Here is a 19889-nt window from a genome sequence, read left to right as displayed (position 1 = left end):
TGTGAAAATGTTTTCTGTATTTGATCCATTCTGGTGCTTCCCTGCATGGTGTAGATTCCATGATAAATAAACTAATGCCTATCTTGAAGTAGACTGTAATAATGTGGAGAAGAAAACAACTGAATAGGTGTGAGTAAGTGTTGTATGTATAAAAACATAGATATAAAATAAAGTAGTCAGTTTTACCTGGAAAAAGTATGTTTTAAGTGTTTAATTTTTTTTTAAGTATGAAAAAGTTAAAAAAAAATTACTTGTTAAGCTGTGTGCCCTTCAGCCCCTAATCACACAGTCTCCTGGATATTAAAAAAGAAAAATCCATGAACATTTAGAAGAATTTTTTTTTTTTAAAAAATCAAGAAATGCCTCTAAGACTATTCCTTCTCAGAGATTCCCCTGAGAAAGAATCTGTTATCCGGAAACCCTATAAAGCCCTAGTGTAGAAATACTTTCAGTGACATCAGGAATTAATTCATGTATAGCTACCATTAGAGAATTAGTCTTAGACATTTCTTTGCTGTTCACCACCCTCACCCTAGTCCTGGGCATGTAAAATCTGATATATATTCGGGTGAGGCAAACTTTGTGCCAACACAGCCTAAGACTGGCACTATTTTCCTTCTTTTCCATCTGCCTTTCCCTTCCCTAAATAATACCAACGATGAAAACACAACCTCACTGCCCCAGTATATAAAAAATACCCAGTCTATAAAGACTGCCATGGTTGCTGCAGAAATGGCACATTCTCTACTGTCAACAACAATGTTCTGCTCCAAGTGGCAAACACATGTCGATTGTTTGCCCTGAATAGATTTGGGCTATTGAATCAGAACCAACGGACATATGGCTTCTAATAGTACTCTGTTGAACTGAACATGGGGGGACCTCTTCCACAGGTGCTGAAGTGTATATTGCAAAGGCTACCATTATGAGGTAGGGACAAAAAAATAAAGTTCTAATTTGAGAATTGTTTTGAAACACTTGCAAATTAAGCCTGCTTTTCTTTTCCTGTAGTTTTGAGATAAGATATGGGAGTTGCAGGAGGAAGGTTTCCATGTTCTTGTTAGGGCACAGGTTTCCTGTTTACACCCTTGGAGAGAAAATTGTATACATGAATTCTTGAAGTTCTGTTTTAAGTGTGTTCCTTTTGTTGCTCATTCTGTAATCACTGGGTTGGGCCCTGGGGCAACAGCAATGACTGGCTTGGGGCCTGTTAGGAACTGGAGTCTGGTGGGGAAAAATGGACCCATAAAAATCATTCTTTGTAATATGAGAGGTCCCAGGAGGGAGACTTGGAGCTCACCGAAGTATTTTTCTATGAAAAAAATACACCAATGTTAAGTTCCCATGCTACCAACCAAAAAGCTAATTTTTACCTCTGATATTACCAATAATAATAACTAAGCTTTATTGAGCCTTAATAGGTCCCAAGGAGAACTCTAAGCTTTTAATTCCTTTCAATAGCCCATTAAGGTATTACTATCTCCATTTTTAATAGATGAGCAAACAGATATGAAGAAAGTAGTTTGCCCAGATAGTTCTACTGGTTGGCTGTCTAGCCTTTAAAAGAAGGGAATGTTTGAGCATAGCTTGCTTAATTTATATACATAGGCCCCTAAATTAAGTTCTCTTTTTGGAGCTATTTTTAATAGTTAATTGTTACACAGGAGGTTTAACTATATCAATTTTTTATCCATTTCCTTCTTTTTATTCTGAGTTTCTTCAGAATAAGAACTTTATTTGCCATAGGATTCCCAGCATGCCACATGGAGGCCTATTCTAAAATGTTTGTTGAATGAATTCAGATATTTTGAAATTTAGCCTATAACTTACTATGCTTATACAATGTGTAGCAAATTCTCCCTTAAAGAAAGCGGTAAACTGAGGCAAGCTTGAATGACCAGAAATTGAGTTCATTTGGGAATAGCAGAGGGATTGCAATTTGGGAAATGGATGCTGTCATAAGCTGTAGGTGAATCTGTCGAGGGTTTGGGACAGGGAGTGCAGAGAACGGGGCACCCAGCCGGAGTCCAAGCAGTAAATTCGTTGTCTTGAGGATGGGAGAGACTGTTGGTGGGTGGTTATTGGTCAGGAAGTAAGTCTCGTTTCCTGTGAATCGGGCGTTTATCCTGTGAATCAGGAAATCAGTTTTTCGGTTAAGGTCCCTTCTGAGGGCGCATGTGCAGTATTCCCCATTACGTATCCTCCAGATGAGTTTTAGATTGAACTCCTTTCATAGAATCTTGCTGAGATTACAGCCCTCCTCTGACATTCTTTCCAGCTTCCTGCCAAATCTTAGCCAAAGTGGGACTTTATAAGTGAGATTTTTGAAGTTTAAGAGCTTCATATTCACTCTATAGGGTTACGGTGCGAGATTTAAAAGTGACTTTTGGAAGAATTAAGAGAATGCTTCAGCTATATCTTTACTTCCTTGGTAGAGTTTTATGCATTTAGGAATCTTACATTTAAATAAGATTATGAACCAATTAACTTTGGGAATATTTTTGGCATTCAAATTATTTCTGTCTATATTGTCTGTAATAGAAGCCAATGAATGCTTAGTCTGTTTGGGGTTGGTCTTGGCATTTTAATTAGTGTGTATTATAATTAAACATATCTTGCCTACCTGGCCTACTGTGGTTATACTGAGTTCTCATTTCATTAGGCTACAAAAATAATGACATTTTTCTATTCAGTCCCAGAAATCTTGGATTGAAGGAGTGTTCAACAAGAGAGAGTGTAACAAAATCATACCCAGCTCTAAAGACCCTCACAGGTATAATTTTTAATTACATTTTTCTTTTTGAACCTGTAGTACTTGGGAGACTGCTTATTGAAATTTAGAGCTATGACTTTACCTTGGCAGAGCCACTGTTGCTATTGTGGTAAATTTTACTCTTGCTTTATCTTTGATACAGTTGTTTGTCTAGTGGGAGGATAGATACCAGGGAAGTATCTAGTACTACATCTATTCCACTTGGGTTTGGATAAGAAATTTATAAGTTTTGAGTATTGGATATTTCAACACAGTGTGAATTCCTTATCCCCAGGTGTCTATGGAATATAGTAGCTGGGATATTTAAGGACTCCATGCTCAGATTATAGAAACAGTTAATTTTTTCCTCCTGCAGGCTTTTTCCTTGAGCAGATAATGGGCAGCAGAATGAAATGACCTGAGTTTGACCACTCCGAGTTCTTGACAATCCTTTGAAAACTCTACTTGTAGAACAAAGTTCAAAACAGTAGCCAGTGAAAGACAGGAAGACAGGGCTGTGGAAAATTCCCCAGGGTAATGGATCCATGAAATTAAGGTTGGGTAGCATTACTCTTAGGGAAAAGAGTTAAAAGGAAAGGAAAATAGGAGAGCAGTGTTTTAATTAGGGGGACCATTCTACTTTTAGATTCTGTTGGGCAATTAGCCTTGTATTCATTTGAAGTTTAGAAATCACAGCTGTTATGTTCATGAAAGATAGCACTATGAGGTCACTGAAATTCTAGTTCTTTGGGGATGATGACTAAAATAGTGTTCTTTGCATTTGTTAAATATTTACTAGTCCCACCCTCTTTGAATTACCTGTGGCTTATAAGCCCTGTGATCGGAAATCCTCATTTTTACCTGCTTATGAAAGGTTTACAGAATAAAAAGTCAGGGTAACCTTGTTTTTTCCCTTCATCTTTTATGACATTTTGTAGTATGATGATGGCTGCAGTGGAAGGCAGATTGAGTTCAGGTGACTCCCACTGCTCTGTAAATGGAAAATCATCTTCACAGTCACTTTGAACTTCATGAAATGTGGTAAACTGTAGGTCATTAGCCCACAGACTCAAGAAGAACATCAGTGATCATAATTCCATGAATGGTCAAAGATGTACTACTTTTTATTGGAAGAAAGCAGTCTCTCTTTTTCTGTGATTGTAAAAAAAAAAGGTTAATGGATGATTATGGCTGTTTCTCCTATGCCAGCCTTTTTCTTAGACTCTAGTAAAATTCTAAAAACTGTAGCCTTCATGGAGTTTTCTTCCTCACAGTGCACAGCGAAACAGTGGTGGTTCATTATTTTAAACTTAGATAAAAGTTGATCTTTTACTGATTCTTTTTGTACCTCCTAATAAGAAACAAACCTGATGGACTTGATTACAGTGCCTTTTTTTTTTTTCCCCTCATTTTGAACTTGTTGAGGAAAAAAAAAATTCTAAAAGGCTGGAACATTCATTTCTGAATAATTTAGAATGACTGTTTTATGAACACTACCTTTTATTCCGTTATTTTAACTAGATTTCTTTTCTAGTTAAAACTTCTTCAGGGACTTCCCTGGTGGTCTAGTGGTTAAGAATCTACCTTGCATTGTGGGGAACAGGGTGGGTTTGATCCCTGGGCAGGGAATTAAGATCCCGCGCGCTGCAGGGCAGCTAAGCCCTTGCTCCATAACTGTTGAATTCATGTACTCTAGAGCCTGAGAAGCACAATTAGAGAGCCTGCTTGTTACAACAGAAGATCTGCCATGATGCTAAGATTTAAAAATCTTAATTTTACAAAACAAACAAAAAATCTTCAGACTTAAAATTGTGATCATTGATGACCATAATGCTAACTCCCAAATCTAGTAGGCTTTTTTGAATCATAAAAAAGAGATTAATAAAGATAACAATTATATTCACACCAAATGTTCCTCAATTTGACAGTGTTTAGGGTTTAAAAGGATGAGATGGCTGGATGGCATCACTGACTCGATGGGCGTGAGTTTGAGTAAACTCTGGGAGTTGGTGATGGACAGGGAGGCCTGGCATGCTGCGATTCATGGGGTCGCAAAGAGTCAGACACAACTGAGCGACTGAACTGAACTGAGGGTTTTAAAATTGTATATGTATATTTTCCTACTTAATTCTTAAGAATTCTGTTATCTTCATAGCATAATATTAGTAGCCAACATTATTATACAAACTGCAGTGTATCAAATATTGTACAACACTTTACATATATTATCACCCTTAATCCTTTTAATAATTGTATGGGTCAGATATTATTTTCAGATATGAAAACTGGGGCTTAGAAGAATTGTTAAATCATTGAGATTTAAATCCAGGTATTTTGGTTCCTAACTCTGTTCTGTTAATTAGATCATAGTTGCTAAGGTGTAATTATATATGGTAAATGACATAGGGGAGTATTTGGGAGGTAGTATGTATGAATACTCAGTAATCCTGATTTCTGGGCTATAGAAAATTAACAGATATTTATATATGAATTAGATTTGTTTTAAAATTTATTAATAAACTAGCTGGTTTTATCTGTTTTATTTAGATGCACTGCAGGATGTCAAGTCTGTCAGAATTTAATCAGGTAAGCCATAGATAAAAAATTCTATGTTTATATATATCTCTGAAGTCACATCTCTTTTTTTGGATTGGTTAATATTCCTTTTGATGTGCATTTTACATATTACATGAGGATATTTTCTTAATTTTAAGTCTTGGGTTTTTTTTTTGTGAAAACAGTTTTTTGAAGTATAGTTGACATAAATTAATCTGCACATGTTTAAAATATACAATTTGATGTTTGTTTTCTTTACTATTTTACTTTACTATTTTGTTTTTAAGTGTACAGTTCGGCAGTGTTAAGTATATTCACAATGTTGTGTAATGGATCTTTAGAACTTTTTCATTTTGTCCATCCATTCATCAGTTATGTTGTTCAGAATTTTAAAATTTTGTTGATATATTCATCTGTTGATGTTTCTTCTAGCTCTTGCTTATTGTGAATAATGCTTTTATGAACATGGGTGCGTAAGAGATCTTTAGTGTCTTCTTAAAGCATCCCCAAAATGATTCTAATGTGCAGCTAAGGGAGAGAACCTCTAAGAATGTTTTTAAACTTAGAATACAACCCAGTGTTTGAAATCTAATATAAACCTCAATGTGAAGTTTTTAAACTGTTGATATATGTCATCTATACATTACCCTAGAAACACTGAATCCAGTTACTTTTTATTTTTTCTTTTTTAATTTATTGACCACGACATGTAGCAACGTAGTTACCCAGCCAGGGATTAAACCCATGCCCCTGCAATGGAAGTGTGGAGTCTTAACTAGTGGACCACCAGGGAAGTTCCCATTACCTCCATTTCCTATTCTAAAATTGTGTGTTTTCTATTTTAAATTGGTTTTTATGTCAAATTTAAGGTGTTACTGTGGACTATTGATTGGAGACCATCATGGGATAGATTATGCTCGGACAGTCTCAGCTGCCAGCGGTAGTGAAGATGAACAATGGTCTGTTGAAAAGCACACCACGAAAAGCCCTACAGATACCTTTGGCACAATTAACTTCCAACATGGAGAGCACATCCACCACTCCAAGGTTTGCTAATAACTCTCGTTATTTTGCTGGTTTCTAAACAGAGGATATAACCTCCAAATGTATCTCCAAATAGAATTTCCAAGTGTAGATGATCAGATGACCAGATTTTATTGCAAAGGCGATCCATGTTGTTGACCTGTTGACAAAAATGACTCGGCTGTTTGCTTTCTATTTGAGGTGCAATTCCTAAATGTGGCATGGCCAGCTCTTTATTTATTTGATAGACCTCTTTCAAGCCAGCTTTTATGTCCCCTGCAGAAGAGAATGGCTTATTACTCTTGAGGCAGTTGCCAAAGGGCTGCCCTTCCTTTCGGGAATGTACAAAAGTTACTACCAAAGAACAGATTTCACCAGAAGTGTGGCCATAGCAATTCCCAGTAACTTAGCCTGTGGCTCTTGATGCCTGCTATGTCCCCATGAGAAATTCTTCTTGGAAAGGAAATGGGGGTGATTTCTTTCCGTACCCCCTGAATGACAGTGCTGGGCTTTCCGGGCCAGTTTTCCTCCTGTCTCTAACATTGTAATTTTGCATGTGATTTGCATAGTTATTGACAGGTCAGCTGTCTCTGTTGAGCTTGTTAACTACTCACTGGTTTTTTAGAGGCAGCTTTCCCTGGGGAAAATGCAGGGGGCACTCGCCTCAGGAAAGCTCAGAATCAGCTGTGCCCTGGAGTGTCACCATCAGTTAAATGGATTTGAAAGAATAATTCTTTTTTTTTTTTTTTTCTTATGTTTTAACAAGTCTCAAGTTTATTCTCTCTCTCTCTTCTTTTTATATTGGAGGATCATTTCCTCACCACGCTGTGTTGGTTTCTCTCATATAACAATGCGAATCAGCAACAGTTTTAATAGTGCCATAATAATAAGGTTTCATAATGTAATTGTATAGTAGTTTACATTTCTGATTACTAATCCTCTTGCACCTAACTTTGTGCATTGGCTTTTCCTTCACTTGGTAAGAAAACTGTCCTCGGAAGCTGACTTTCACAGAACTCTTTATGTGATTTTTCCCTTTTGTCTTCTTCCTTTTATGTTGGTTCATAATCATCATCATTTACTCATTTTACCTGGGAGAAAGAGTTGCAATAGAAGGAGAACTAACCCAGAGCCGCTTCTCTGCCTTTATTTATTACTTGGAGCAACATAAACCATTGCACAAAGGTCAACTTGTATTTTCCCTGCTCTTTGTATAATGATAAAGCCGTGGTAACTCCGTTTCCTCACTTGTAAATTGAATCCTAGTTACCCTTAGATTCTTTCTACTATTTAATACATTCTGTGATGGCTGCACCATCCTCATGTTCAGAATTCCTAATATTTTAATTGTGAAATAATGGGATTATGTTTTAAGAATTTCAAAGGTGAAGACAATTGTTTTAAATCACTATCACATTCTGGAGGATCATGTGATAATTCCTATTTGCATATCTATGGCAATCTCTACCTGTGGTTGTAGATTCATGGCTTCTTGTAGCTCTTATCCTATAACTCTGACTTATTCTTGCTGTTCGTTGGAGCACACTCATCTCAGTATGATTTTAACAATCTGTAAGTGGCTGCATTAGCTGGGAAAAGAAAGCCAGTCATACACTTTTTAATTTTGGGCAAAATGACAAATGATTCTGGGACTGTCTGATTTCCCTCTTTTTTGTTTTTTTTGGTTACATTGACCCTTTTGTGAAAACTGTATATTTTAGGGAAAAAAGTTTTTGGAGAGATTTTATTTATACACACACACACACACACACACATATATATATAGGTATATATAAATAATATCATTAGAATGTAAAATTTGAAATAAATATACATGCTCCTGGATCTTAATTTAAATTATGCAAATATGTAAGTATATGCATCTCAAGGAATGTACAGTAATTGTCAATAGTGGATGAAAAAAATATGCACATATGTGAAATGACCAAGTAAATTAAAATAGCCATAACATTTATGAAAAGCCTCATTTCACTTTTTTCTAAACAATTTTTTAAAATGGGTTTGCTGGAGTAATGATTTTTGCCAGTTTGACATTTTTCTGCCTCACCTCGGACCTTCTGAAGAGCATTGATGGACCAACCCTGAAAACCAGAGGAAATCGTCCTGCCGTGACTTGTAATTCCCAGAAGGAACTTAAAGGGGGTGTGGGATCCTTTCAAAGTAAATATTTCCGTTATAGGAAGATGAACTTTTAAAGAGATTCCAGGCACTTTTCTTTTAAGTTTTGGCATTTCAGTTGCCCTGCTGTGTGCTTATTGTGACTTGGCATGTCTTTTCCACTATTTTATGTGTATGTGTTTATGTATATCTTCCAGTATATTAGAACTTCTTATGACACAAAGTTGGATCATCTATTACATTTAATGTTGAAAGAGTGGAAGATGGAACTGCCAAAGCTGGTGATCTCCGTCCATGGTGGTATCCAGAACTTCAAGATGCCCTCAAAACTTAAAGAGATCTTCAGTCAAGGTTTGGTCAAAGCTGCAGAGACGACAGGAGCATGGATAATAACTGAAGGCATTAATTCAGGTAAGACACAGTCCCTGTTCACTCTTTTTTGTTTTTTTTCTTTTTCTTTAATTCTTTTAAAAACTGAATCAGGCAGTATAGCACCTAACTTTGCTCTGCAGTGCTCCCAGGAGATATAGGCAGCATGAGGGAGGAAGACTGAAACTGCAATAACTGGAAAAGAAACCCAGAAGAATCATAGACCTTTCCTGGACTATGTTTTTAGCATTGTCAAAATCTCCTATTTTAATATAACTTTGTAGACTTTTACCAAACAAAATGGTTTTTCATGAGCTTTGGACTATATAGTAAGGTTATAAAGAACATGGACTCCATGCAAGTGTGTAGTGTGTGGAAAGAGACATGAGCTGAACTTGCCATGGTCAAGTTCTCAGGAATTGGAAAGCAAGGATGTGTGCAACAATTGTATTGAGAGTATGGGGGATGAGGAGGTAATTAACTGCATAACTACCATTTCACATACTATCTGTATCTGACTCTTATATTCCTTGAAATTTGGCATTCAAAAACTTCATTTAGTAGCCCCTGAACCTCTAGCCCGACTCTCTTGCATCAGTTTTTATGAACTGTATGTGTGTTACAGAATCATCTGGAGCCATTATAAAAATACAATGCACAGGCTCTACTCCAAATTAATTAGAGTTTTTCAGGGTGGAACTTCTAAAGGATGTCTAATGTGCAGCTGGGGTTGAGAATTAGTAACTTCACCACCTCCTGTTATCAATCTGTTACTAACCTATCACAGTTCTAACACCTGTTTCCATGTGACCAGCTGAAACGTCCTACAATTCAACTCAGTTCTGACAATACTTACCTGGAAACAGCATCAGATCCCACAGGTTTAGGGCTCAGTCCCACAAGACCGTCCTCACTTCAGATGTCAGCCTCAAGTCCAGGTTGTTACCTGTGCTTCTGACTGGCTGGCTGCAAATCAGGTGGCTCAGACAGTAAAGAGCCTGCCTGCAACGTGGGAGATGCAGGTTTTATCCCTGAGTTCCCCTGGAGAAGGAAATGGCAACCCACTCCAGTATTCTTGCCTGGAGAATTCCATAGACAGAGGAGCCTGGTGGGCTATGGTCCATGGAGTCGCAAAGAGTTGGACACAACTGAATGACTAACACTTTCACACTTTCTTTCACTTCCCACTACCCGATCCTTGGGTTTGATTAATTTACTAGAGCAGTTCACAGAATACAGGAAACCAGTTTACGCATTAGATTAGCAGTTTGTTATAGAAGGATGTAACTCAGGAACAGCCAGATAGAAGAGATGCATAGGACAAGGCACACGTGGGAAGGGGCACGGAGCTTCTGTGCCTTCCTCCCATGTCCACGTGTTTACCCACTTGGAAGCTCTCCAAACCCTGTTTTTTGTTTTGTTTGTGTTTGTTTGGTTTTTATGGAGGCTTCATTGTTGTTCTCGCTGTTTAGTCACTGAGTCATGTCCAGCTCTTCTGCAAACCCATGGACTGTAGCCTGCTGTAGGCTACGGTCTGTAGCTTGCAAACTGTAGGCTCCTCTGTCCATAGGATTTCCCAGGCAAGAACACTGGAGTGGGTTGCCATTTCCTTCTCCAGGGGGTCTTCCCAAGCCAGGGGTGGAACCCGCATCTCCTGCATTGGCAGACAGATTCTTTACTACTGAGCCACCTGGGAAACCCATAAAGCTCATTATATGGGCATAATTGATTACATTACTGGCTATTGATAATTGAACTCAATATCCAGTTCCTTTCCCTTCCCTAGAGGTTGGGGGTGGGACTGGAAGTTCCAACCCTCTAATCACAAGGATGGTTGGTTATCCTGGAAACCAACCCACAACGGTAGGTCCAAAAGTTGTCTCATTAACCTAACAAAACCATCTGTCTCACCACTTAGGAAATTCCAGGGTTTTAAGGAGCTCTGTGTCTCTAACAGATTAATATTTATTTTTACAAGTCACAAAGTCACTCCTGTAGCTTTCCAGCTTCCCTTTACTTCTATTTCTACTTGGGATGTTCTAGCCAGTGTTCCCTATTAAGTTCTGCCCATCCTTTAGGATCTGCATTAGATGCTAACATACCCAGGAGGCATTCTCTATCTTAGCTCACTTTTGTTCCTTAATTTCTGTAGCATTTATTGGCTGTAGGACCTGTAGCATGTGTGTGTGCTCTGTCAGGATGAGCCCTGATTATGAGGTAGAGGCCAGGGCCTATACATTCGTCTAAGAAGTGAGCAACAGGTACTAAGATAAAAAATAATTTCTTTTGACTAAAAAGGAATGAAGAAAACAAGTGGTTGAAAAAACAAATAAAAAATAAAACCAAGGGATTTAGAGCCTGTCACTAATGGGTCACCTCTGGTACTATTGTTTCACATTCTTAAAAGAAAGTGAAGGTTGTAGAGTTCTAAGTCCAGTGTGTAGTACTTATTTTATTTCCAGTAAAAAAAATAATAAAAAAAGGTGTGTGGGGAAGTTCATAGAGTTCAGGAAAAGGTGAATTTGGGCATAGTTTTTTTTCTTTGAATAACTAACTGTGTCACATGCTTTACTTACTGCCTTTTTAAAATTTAATATTTTAGGTTAGGATCAATTAAGGAATGCAAATATAATAGTGTGAAAACTATTGAAATAGTTCATATGAACAACAGATATGAGATATATTTGGAGCTTCCTTAAACAATAACCAGGGTCTGACTTGATTCAAGCACAGATCCTTAGGGCCTGACTACACAAGAAGTGGTCCCTGGACCAGTAACATCAGAATCACCAAGGAGCTTGATGGTAACCCAGATATCAGGCTCCCCAGATCAGTGGGCTAAGAAGCTGCATTTTGATAACATCCCCAGATGTCCGATCAGGTTTTATGGAGCCCTAGCAGGTAATATGTATTAAGATCACATGTGGGCTGCTGGAAAACGGTCACCACCCCAGATGATTCTTAAAAGTGAAAGTTGCTCAGTCATGTCTGACTTTTTGAGCCCATGGTAATCCGTGCCAAACCTAGGGATCTGAATCTCTGTCGGTTCTGATGTGTGTTCTGTGGTCCAGAACCCCAGTTTTAGAAGATGACTGGGAAAAGTGCAAAAGATAGGCTGGAGGGGAGGATACCAGTGAGAAGAAAATGATTTAAGTGCTATGCTTCAGATGCATACAATATGCAGGGGTTTTGCTTTTTTTTTTTTTCCTGTGCTAATAACATACAGAGTCAGATTCCACATAGAAAGAGCAAATGGTGTAATGTAGTGTTTGTGATTAAAAGGAAGGTTAAGCCAATCTCAAAAGGCTACATAGTGCATAATTCCAACTATATGACATTCTGGAAGAGGCAAAACTATAGAGATGATAAAAAGATCAGTGGTTATCAAGGACTGGGGAGAATGAGGGATGAATAGACAGAGTACTGAGGATTTTGAGGACAGTGAAACTATTATGTTTGTAATTCCTCTGTGCCAGCAGCTTTCCCTGGTAACAGTCTTTTGCATATACTTGTCTATTATTCTCTTTCTGGCAGTCACAGTGTTTTGTATGATTTGTGAGTTCAAGTTTGACTTCTAACCTGGTTGTTCATAGGCGTGTCCAAACACGTTGGGGATGCCCTGAAAGCCCATTCCTCGCAGTCCTTGAGAAAAATCTGGACAGTTGGAATCCCTCCTTGGGGTGTCATTGAGAATCGGAAAGATCTTATTGGAAGAGATGTAAGTAGATAATTCTTTAACAGCAAAAGAAAATAAACATATATCCACTTGCCAGCTTAGCCTTATACCTGGACACCTGTAGACATCTTGAGTGTAATATGCCCCAGACCAACTCCTGACTTCATGCCGCCTCTCTTACCCTGGCTTAGAAAGGGACAATCTCACCCTGCAGTTGCTTAGGCCCAAAACCCTGCACTAACCCTGAAATGACCTCTGCTCATGCCTCAAACCCAATCCCCTGGATAATTCTAATAGCTTTCCCAACTCTCATCCGTGGCTTCCCAGGTGGCACTAGAGATAGAGAACCTCCCTGCCAATCAATGCAAGAGACAGACAGGGGTTCAGTCCTTGGGTTGGGAAGATACCCTGGAGGAGGAAATGGCAACCCACTCCAGTATTCTTGCCTGGAGAATCCCTATGAACAGAGGAGCCTAGCAGGCTACAGCCCATAGTGTCACAAAGAGTCAGATTTAGTGACTTAGCATGCACTATATATAAAATAGATAACTGGTGAGAAACTGCCGGATAGCACAGGGAACTCTACTCATTGCTCTGTAGTGACCTAAAAGGGAAGGCAAGCTAAAGAAGAGGGAATATGTGTATATAGCTGATTCACTTGCTGTATGGCAGAAACTAGCCCAACATTCTAAAGCTACTGTACTCCAATAAAAACTAAAAAAACAAAACAACTATATCTTGAAAAAAAAAAAAAGTGCCTCATTGCCTTCCAGAAAGATGGTAATAATTTCCATTCCTAACAACAGGGTATGAGGATGCCCATTTTTCTGTATCATTCCTGGCTTCAGAAGATATTCTGGCTTTTTAGAAAACATTGCTTTTCTGATAGGTATAAATTAATACCTAGTTGTTCTTAAGTACATTTCTCTGATTACTAATGAGGTTCAACATCTTTTCATGTGGTTTCTGGACACTTTTACACACTGTTAAAAATGTTGAAAGACCTTTTTATAATTCATTTTAGCATTTTTGTTTACTATGTATGCTGCATTTCCCAGATTTTAATTTGTATTATTTATGAAATCTTTCCATATATTAAAAAATATGTTAAATCTATCAATCATTTTTGGCTTCTAGCTTCAGTGTCATGCTTAGGAATTGTATAGGTAACTTTTAAAGACTAATGTTTTAACATTTATGGTACTTTTTACATCCATTATTCCTTTAACACCTCACAGCAACCCTCTACTATAGGAATTATTAGTATCACTTACACATGAGGAAAATGAGCCTGAGAAAGGAGGTGGGTATTACCCAGATTTAAAATTAAAAAGTAGAAGAGTCTAGCCTTAAACTTGGCCTCTTAGACTCTGAACACAGTTGCCCCTCCCTGTTTGTGGATTCTGCATCTGAAGAGTCAACCAACACTGGATCCTCAGGATTCAACCAACCACGGATCCAGGGGATACGAAAGCCGACTGTATTATGCCACTTTATATGAGAGATCTGAGCATCCGTGGACTGTAGTATCCCTGAGTAGTCCCGGAACTAACCCCCCATGGATACCAAATGACTGTACTGTGCTTTCCTCCCTAGAAACAAACAAGAATTGGAGTAGCTTATAGAAGAATCAGTAAATATTAATAAGGGGCTTCACTAGTAGCTCAGATGGTAAAGAATCTGCCTGCAATGAAGGAGACCCAGGTTCGATCCCTGGCTTGGGAAGATCTCCTGGAGAAGGGAATGGCAACCCCCTCTAGTATCCTTGCCTGGTGAATTCCATGGATCTGGGTAATTTATATTGAATGTGAATACATCTCCATTTAGTCTTCCTTCATTTGGAATACTAGAAATATAAATCAGTGTCCAAATATTATTCTGAAATAGATCTGTTTAAAGGCATAGCTTCTGAATACTGATGCGTTCTGTGTATCAGTGCAGATCCTTGAACTGTGTTTTGAATGATCTGAGACAAAGTAAGAAGAGAAATTGAAAATAAATATTTGGCAGCATTTTTAGCAATATAACAGTGCTGTGGCTCCAAGCACATGGTAAGTGTCCTCATGTTGCTGTGTGCGCGAGTGCCGTTGAACTTGGGTCACGAGTCTAATGTAGAACAAGCTGCAGACTAGTCATGCGTTGCATACCCATCCAGAGAAAAATAAAAAGTAAAGGAACTCAGATTGAGTCTTCACTGCAGATAGCCCGAGAGGCACTGCTCTTAGTAGCTAGTAGTACTTTCTGGCATGGACCGGAACTCTGTAGTGCACAAACAGGCCTTTGGAGCAGTCGGACCAGGAAGGAGCTCTGACCCCTGTTCTCACTGTCTTGCAGGTAGTGTGCCTGTACCAGACTCTGGGAAACCCCCTCAGCAAGCTCACAACACTCAACTGCATGCACTCCCACTTCATCCTGTCTGATGATGGTACTGTGGGGAGGTATGGCAATGAGATGAAGCTCAGGAGGAACCTGGAAAAGTACCTCTCTCTGCAGAAGATACACAGTTGTGAGTACCCACGGGGACTCAGCTGACAGGTCCCGTCTAGGGGCACTGCTGCGGAGAGGTCCAGCTGGGCTTCTGGTAGTCCTTGGTAAACCCTTGATATTGAGAGAGAGCATTTATCCAAAAAAAAGGCTGACTCATAAAGCCCGTAGAAATCCTTGGGTTCATCCATATGAAACGTGGCCAATGTCAGTTCCTGTGCTGTAGGTCTCTGTGGATGGAAAGCATAGGATTGGGTGACTCTGCATGTCTTCATAATCCAAGTCTGGGAGAAGCGTGCCCTTTCCTGGGATGCCTATCCTAGGAGGTTTTCGTCTGGAGGTATAATGTTGTATTCTTGCCTAAACTGGGAGCCAGGAGTAGAGGCAGCTCTCTCATGAGATTTATAAGCAAGAACTTCACAGTTGTTTTCCTTTTATAACAAATTTAATTAGTCACATCAGTAAGATTCTTTTTGTAGAAAACAATAATAAATGTATTTATTTTTGTGGAGATTAGTTATTGCTTCAAGAAAGATGTACCTAACTGAAATAGAATTATTTTCCTCTCTCCTTCAAAATACCCTTACTGATTTCTTTTTCTGATGATAAAAGTGTTATATACTCTCATATTCAGATAAAGAAAAAAAACATAGAAGGAAGGCATAGCCCTCTGTAATCTTACTACCAAAAATAACCATTGTTAACTTTTTCATCTGTACGATTTCAGAAGAACATATCCCTTCTGCTATGGAAGTCTATCCCTTTCTTTTCCAAATAAAAACCTAGAATTTGAATTTATTTTTTATGAGATGATGTTACTAGAAGATTATCCCTATCAATTGGCACATCTTAGGTCTGATTTTTAGCGACAAGGGGAAAGTAATAAGGAGGTGGAATTATGTAGAAAAGGAAAGGAAGTAAAATATTAAAACAATGGGCTAAGAGGCCCACTGCTATAATTTTTGGAGTCAGGACAAGCTGCACATGGAAGCCCACATACTGTTTGTTTAAATATTTAAAAGTTTTAAATCAAGCTAACAAACACAAATAACAAGATTAAAAACATAATAAAAATAATGTTTAATCCTTTTACCTTCGCATATATAGCTGGAAGGCCAGGTTTGAGGTCAGAGTCCTGGATTCTGAGGAGTACAAAGCCAAATCATGGAGGTGAAGCAGAACCAGCACCTTGGTCCCTGGTTGACAGGTCACTCTCTGCTTCTCTTCCTACCTTTGGCTCAATTTCATAATGTCTGGGCCTGACATAGACGTTGTCACCTAGACACCCCAATATATATGTCCAAGCTCTACTCCCCCCAGATCCTCTTGCTTTGACAAGTACATCCCTGGGGCAGAGGCTCAAGCAGCCCCTGGAAGCAAGAATTTTGGGGTCTAGTACAGTCCAGTGTAGGACAGGGAGCACAGGCTTCCCTGGAACCTTGCCCCTGTAGACTCCTCACTGTGAGGGGAAGGGCTTGGCCAGAGGAGGGTGCTGCGGAACATGGAACCCAGAGTGAAGTCCTCCATTGCTCAGGTGTGGGCCCGGTGTTGCCCGCCAGTTTTCCTTCTTTTGGGAAAAATAAAATTGATTTAAATATTAAATATATCAATACACGTGTGATGTAAAAGTTAAATCAAACAAGAAGCCTATAAACAGTCAACATTTCCCAAAATCTTCCCTGCCCTTCACTATTAATAATTTGATATATATCATCTCAAAGTTTTCTGGTTATTTATGTAAATATAAAAACATGTTGTACATATAGGTATGTGCATATGTATATATAAAATATATACCTATATATATGGTTTTAAAATTTTAAATAGGGTTTTAAATAGGATCATACTGGACATATCAATCTGTAACTTTTGTTTGCTTAATATCTTTAAAAAGAATGACTCCACACTCTTTCCTTTCTGTCGTCCTTACTTTAATAAAGCAATATGTAGTCTGACAAGAAAGTCAGCTAGTGAAAAATGGAATATGTTGAAATATAAAAGTCTTTGAGGTTTACCCATCCCATTCTGCTCTTAGAAATAACCACTATTAACAGTTGATTGAATTGTCAACAGCTTGATCATTTTTTTGAGGTGAATGATGGATACATTGGGATCCATTATATCATTCTGTTTTCTTTGACATATGTTTGAAAAGTTCCACAATAAAAAGTTAATTTCTTTAAGACTACTACTTATTATTATTTTATAATTACCGAAAGCCTTTTAGATACCTTTTTAATTTGGAGAAAATACTCTAACCATATTTGTGGCTACTTTTATTTGAAGTCCAAGTTTCTGACTTGGCCTTGAACTAAGTAAACCTGAGTCAAAGAAGAGAATGGCTAGTTCCAGTAAGGAATATACGCGGTAATTGAAAGACTTGTGTCTGGGAATTGGCATTGCAGATTGCGGATAGCATTCCTTTGTGATGATTTGATGCTGTTTGTCATCTGAAACAGGCTCTGGACAAGGCGTGCCCGTGGTGGGGCTGGTGGTGGAAGGTGGTCCCAATGTCATCCTCTCAGTGTGGGAGACTGTGAAAGACAAAGACCCAGTCGTGGTGTGCGAAGGCACAGGCAGGGCTGCTGACCTCCTGGCCTTCACCCACAAACACTTAGCAGATGAAGGGTGAGTTGTGGAGTCTTCATTTCTAAAACTCTGCTGACTCGTTTTTCTTCCTAAGCTCTGCCCTCATGTGGGATGGATATCCTTAGAGGATAGGGACTGGAATTCTCTGGATATCTTGGAGGATGGGTTGAGACTGGAATTCATTTTTCAGTGATTTTTGTATTTATTAAAGCAACACCAAAATGCCCTCCAGTGATGCAAGTTGCTATTTCTTTAGCTGTAGAATGGCTTGCATCTACAAAAGGACTTTGAACCTTGTCTGAGCTTAGGGAAAAAGCATTTCCAGGGGGAGTGAAGGAGAAGATCACTATGGTGGTCACTTTTGAATTCAATTGCTATTAGTAAATATAGCAGAAATTAGAGAAATCGACATCCTGATATTTTTGTAGCATATGTTGTACTTGAAAAGTGAAAGTGAAGTCACTCAGTCTAGTCTGACTTTTTGTGACCCCATAGACTGTAGCCTACCATAGACTGTAGCTTACCATTGACTGTAGCCTACAGGCTTCTCCATCCATCAGATTTTCCAGGCAAGAGTACCAGAGTGGGTTGCCATTTCCTTCTCCAGGGGATCTTCCCGACCCAGGGATCGAACTCCGGTCTCCCGCATTGTAGACAGACGCTTTACCCTCTGAGCCACCAGGGAAGCCCTATGTTGTACTTAGTTGAGGTTTTAATCAAGATGGGAGTTTTCCTTTAAGCCATCCCTAAACCCAGCGTGATTCTTCCAGTTTCAAAAGCACGGTATTTCTGCCGCATGAGTAAATGCAGGGCCTAGGAACTGAAATGTTGACCCCACTCATTTGCTTAAAAGTCATTTACTTTAAGCTATAACTGTTTTCTGATGACTTTTCCCTTACAGTTTCTCTCCCCTTTCAGCCCCACTTCCACCCTCTACTCTCTTCCTCTTCAGTTATACCTCTTTCTTTCCTAAAGTTACCCTAGACAAGCGATTCTTACACGATTTGAAGTGTCAGATTCTTTAAGGATACCACGCCCATAATTTCTGGAGGTTCACAGTCCCTTAGATGTCTGTCAGCTCAAAAACCTGCCCCAAGTGCTGTCTTTGCAGAAGCATGGCCTATGAGTCCATCCTTGTTTTAATGTTCAGCCTTCTCCTCATGCCTCCTCCCATTCATTCGTCTCTTGACACAAATGTCCACAGACACCTCCATTTTGTGGACAGACACAGTGATGTTATACTTGTGCTGACGTTGTTGGCTTGTTCCCTCTCTTGATTGTGTCAAGTCACGGCCATTTCTCTCTCTCCCAGGACCCTGCGTCCTCAGGTGAAGGAGGAGATCATCTGCATGATGCAGAACACCTTCAACTTTAGTCTTAAGCAGTCCAAGCACCTTTTCCAAATTCTGATGGAGTGTATGGTGCACAGGGATTCTGTGAGTATGATGAGTTGATGACTTGACCAACTTAAAAAGTGCTAATGTTCAACAAGGGGCTTCCCTGATGGCTTAGAGCTAAAGAATCTGCCTGCAGTGCCGGAGACACAGGAGACTTGGGTTCAATCCCTGGGCTGGGAAGATCCCCTGGAGGAGTGCATGGCAGCCCACTCCAGTATTCTTGCTTGGAGAATCCTGTGGACGGAGGAGCCTGATGGGCTACATACAGTCCATGGGGTCACAAAGAATCAGACATGACTAAGCTGCTAAGCATGAGCACTAGTGAATGTTCAACAATTGTAACATTTATTTTCACAATTTTTTTTCATTTCTAACTTGATTGTATATAGTGCTACAGAACTTGACTTTTAACTTGACTTTTTGTTCCCTCCTTCTCTGGAACCATGCTTCAGATTCCTAATGGTACCTGGGAAAAAGAACTTAGATAATATAACAGTATTACAGGAAAGTGATTGAATTTAGTGTAAATGTGAATATTTACATAGTGTACATATTTAAATAGTGTACATGTGAATATTTTCAGAGGGTAAAGAACAGCTTGCTGCCTTAAATAAACTCAAGGTTGCTGGCTTAGATGGCGGTTTCTCAGAATCCTCAGTATATCCTGCAGGAATCACTGGGGATACACTGGGTACTGCAAATGTGAGAATATACTCTCAGTTGGGAGATGGAGGCCACAAACTATGGACTATGAACATGATACAGATTCAGGAGATTTTAATCTTTTAGGACATTTTGATCAAAATTTTTTATGAGTGACTTGGATGATAGATAGCTGACAGTTACATTAGATATGCAGATATGTCATGATTCACAGTGATCTTTCCAGAATTTGAAGGGTGGA

The 19889-nt window shown here is 38.9% G+C and overlaps 1 protein-coding gene across 3 annotated transcripts in view; it reads left to right on the top strand.

Moving 5' to 3' along the window:
- TRPM6 (transient receptor potential cation channel subfamily M member 6) overlaps window positions 1–19889 on the top strand; it is a 174724-nt gene that overhangs the window by 77025 nt on the left and 77810 nt on the right. For all 3 annotated transcript variants that reach the window (XM_043891277.1, XM_043891278.1, XM_043891276.1), the window contains 8 exons: window positions 2694–2773; window positions 5300–5338; window positions 6178–6355; window positions 8668–8881; window positions 12433–12557; window positions 14850–15021; window positions 17459–17627; window positions 18901–19024. In XM_043891277.1, coding sequence (XP_043747212.1) covers window positions 2694–2773; window positions 5300–5338; window positions 6178–6355; window positions 8668–8881; window positions 12433–12557; window positions 14850–15021; window positions 17459–17627; window positions 18901–19024 — 1101 coding nt within the window. The remainder of the gene's footprint in view (window positions 1–2693; window positions 2774–5299; window positions 5339–6177; window positions 6356–8667; window positions 8882–12432; window positions 12558–14849; window positions 15022–17458; window positions 17628–18900; window positions 19025–19889) is intronic.

Source organism: Cervus elaphus, chromosome 29, assembly GCF_910594005.1.
Source record: "Cervus elaphus chromosome 29, mCerEla1.1, whole genome shotgun sequence".
NCBI lineage: Eukaryota > Metazoa > Chordata > Mammalia > Artiodactyla > Cervidae > Cervus > Cervus elaphus.
The sequence above is the reverse complement of the archived record's forward strand: the minus strand, read 5'-3'. Positions and strand labels throughout refer to the sequence as shown.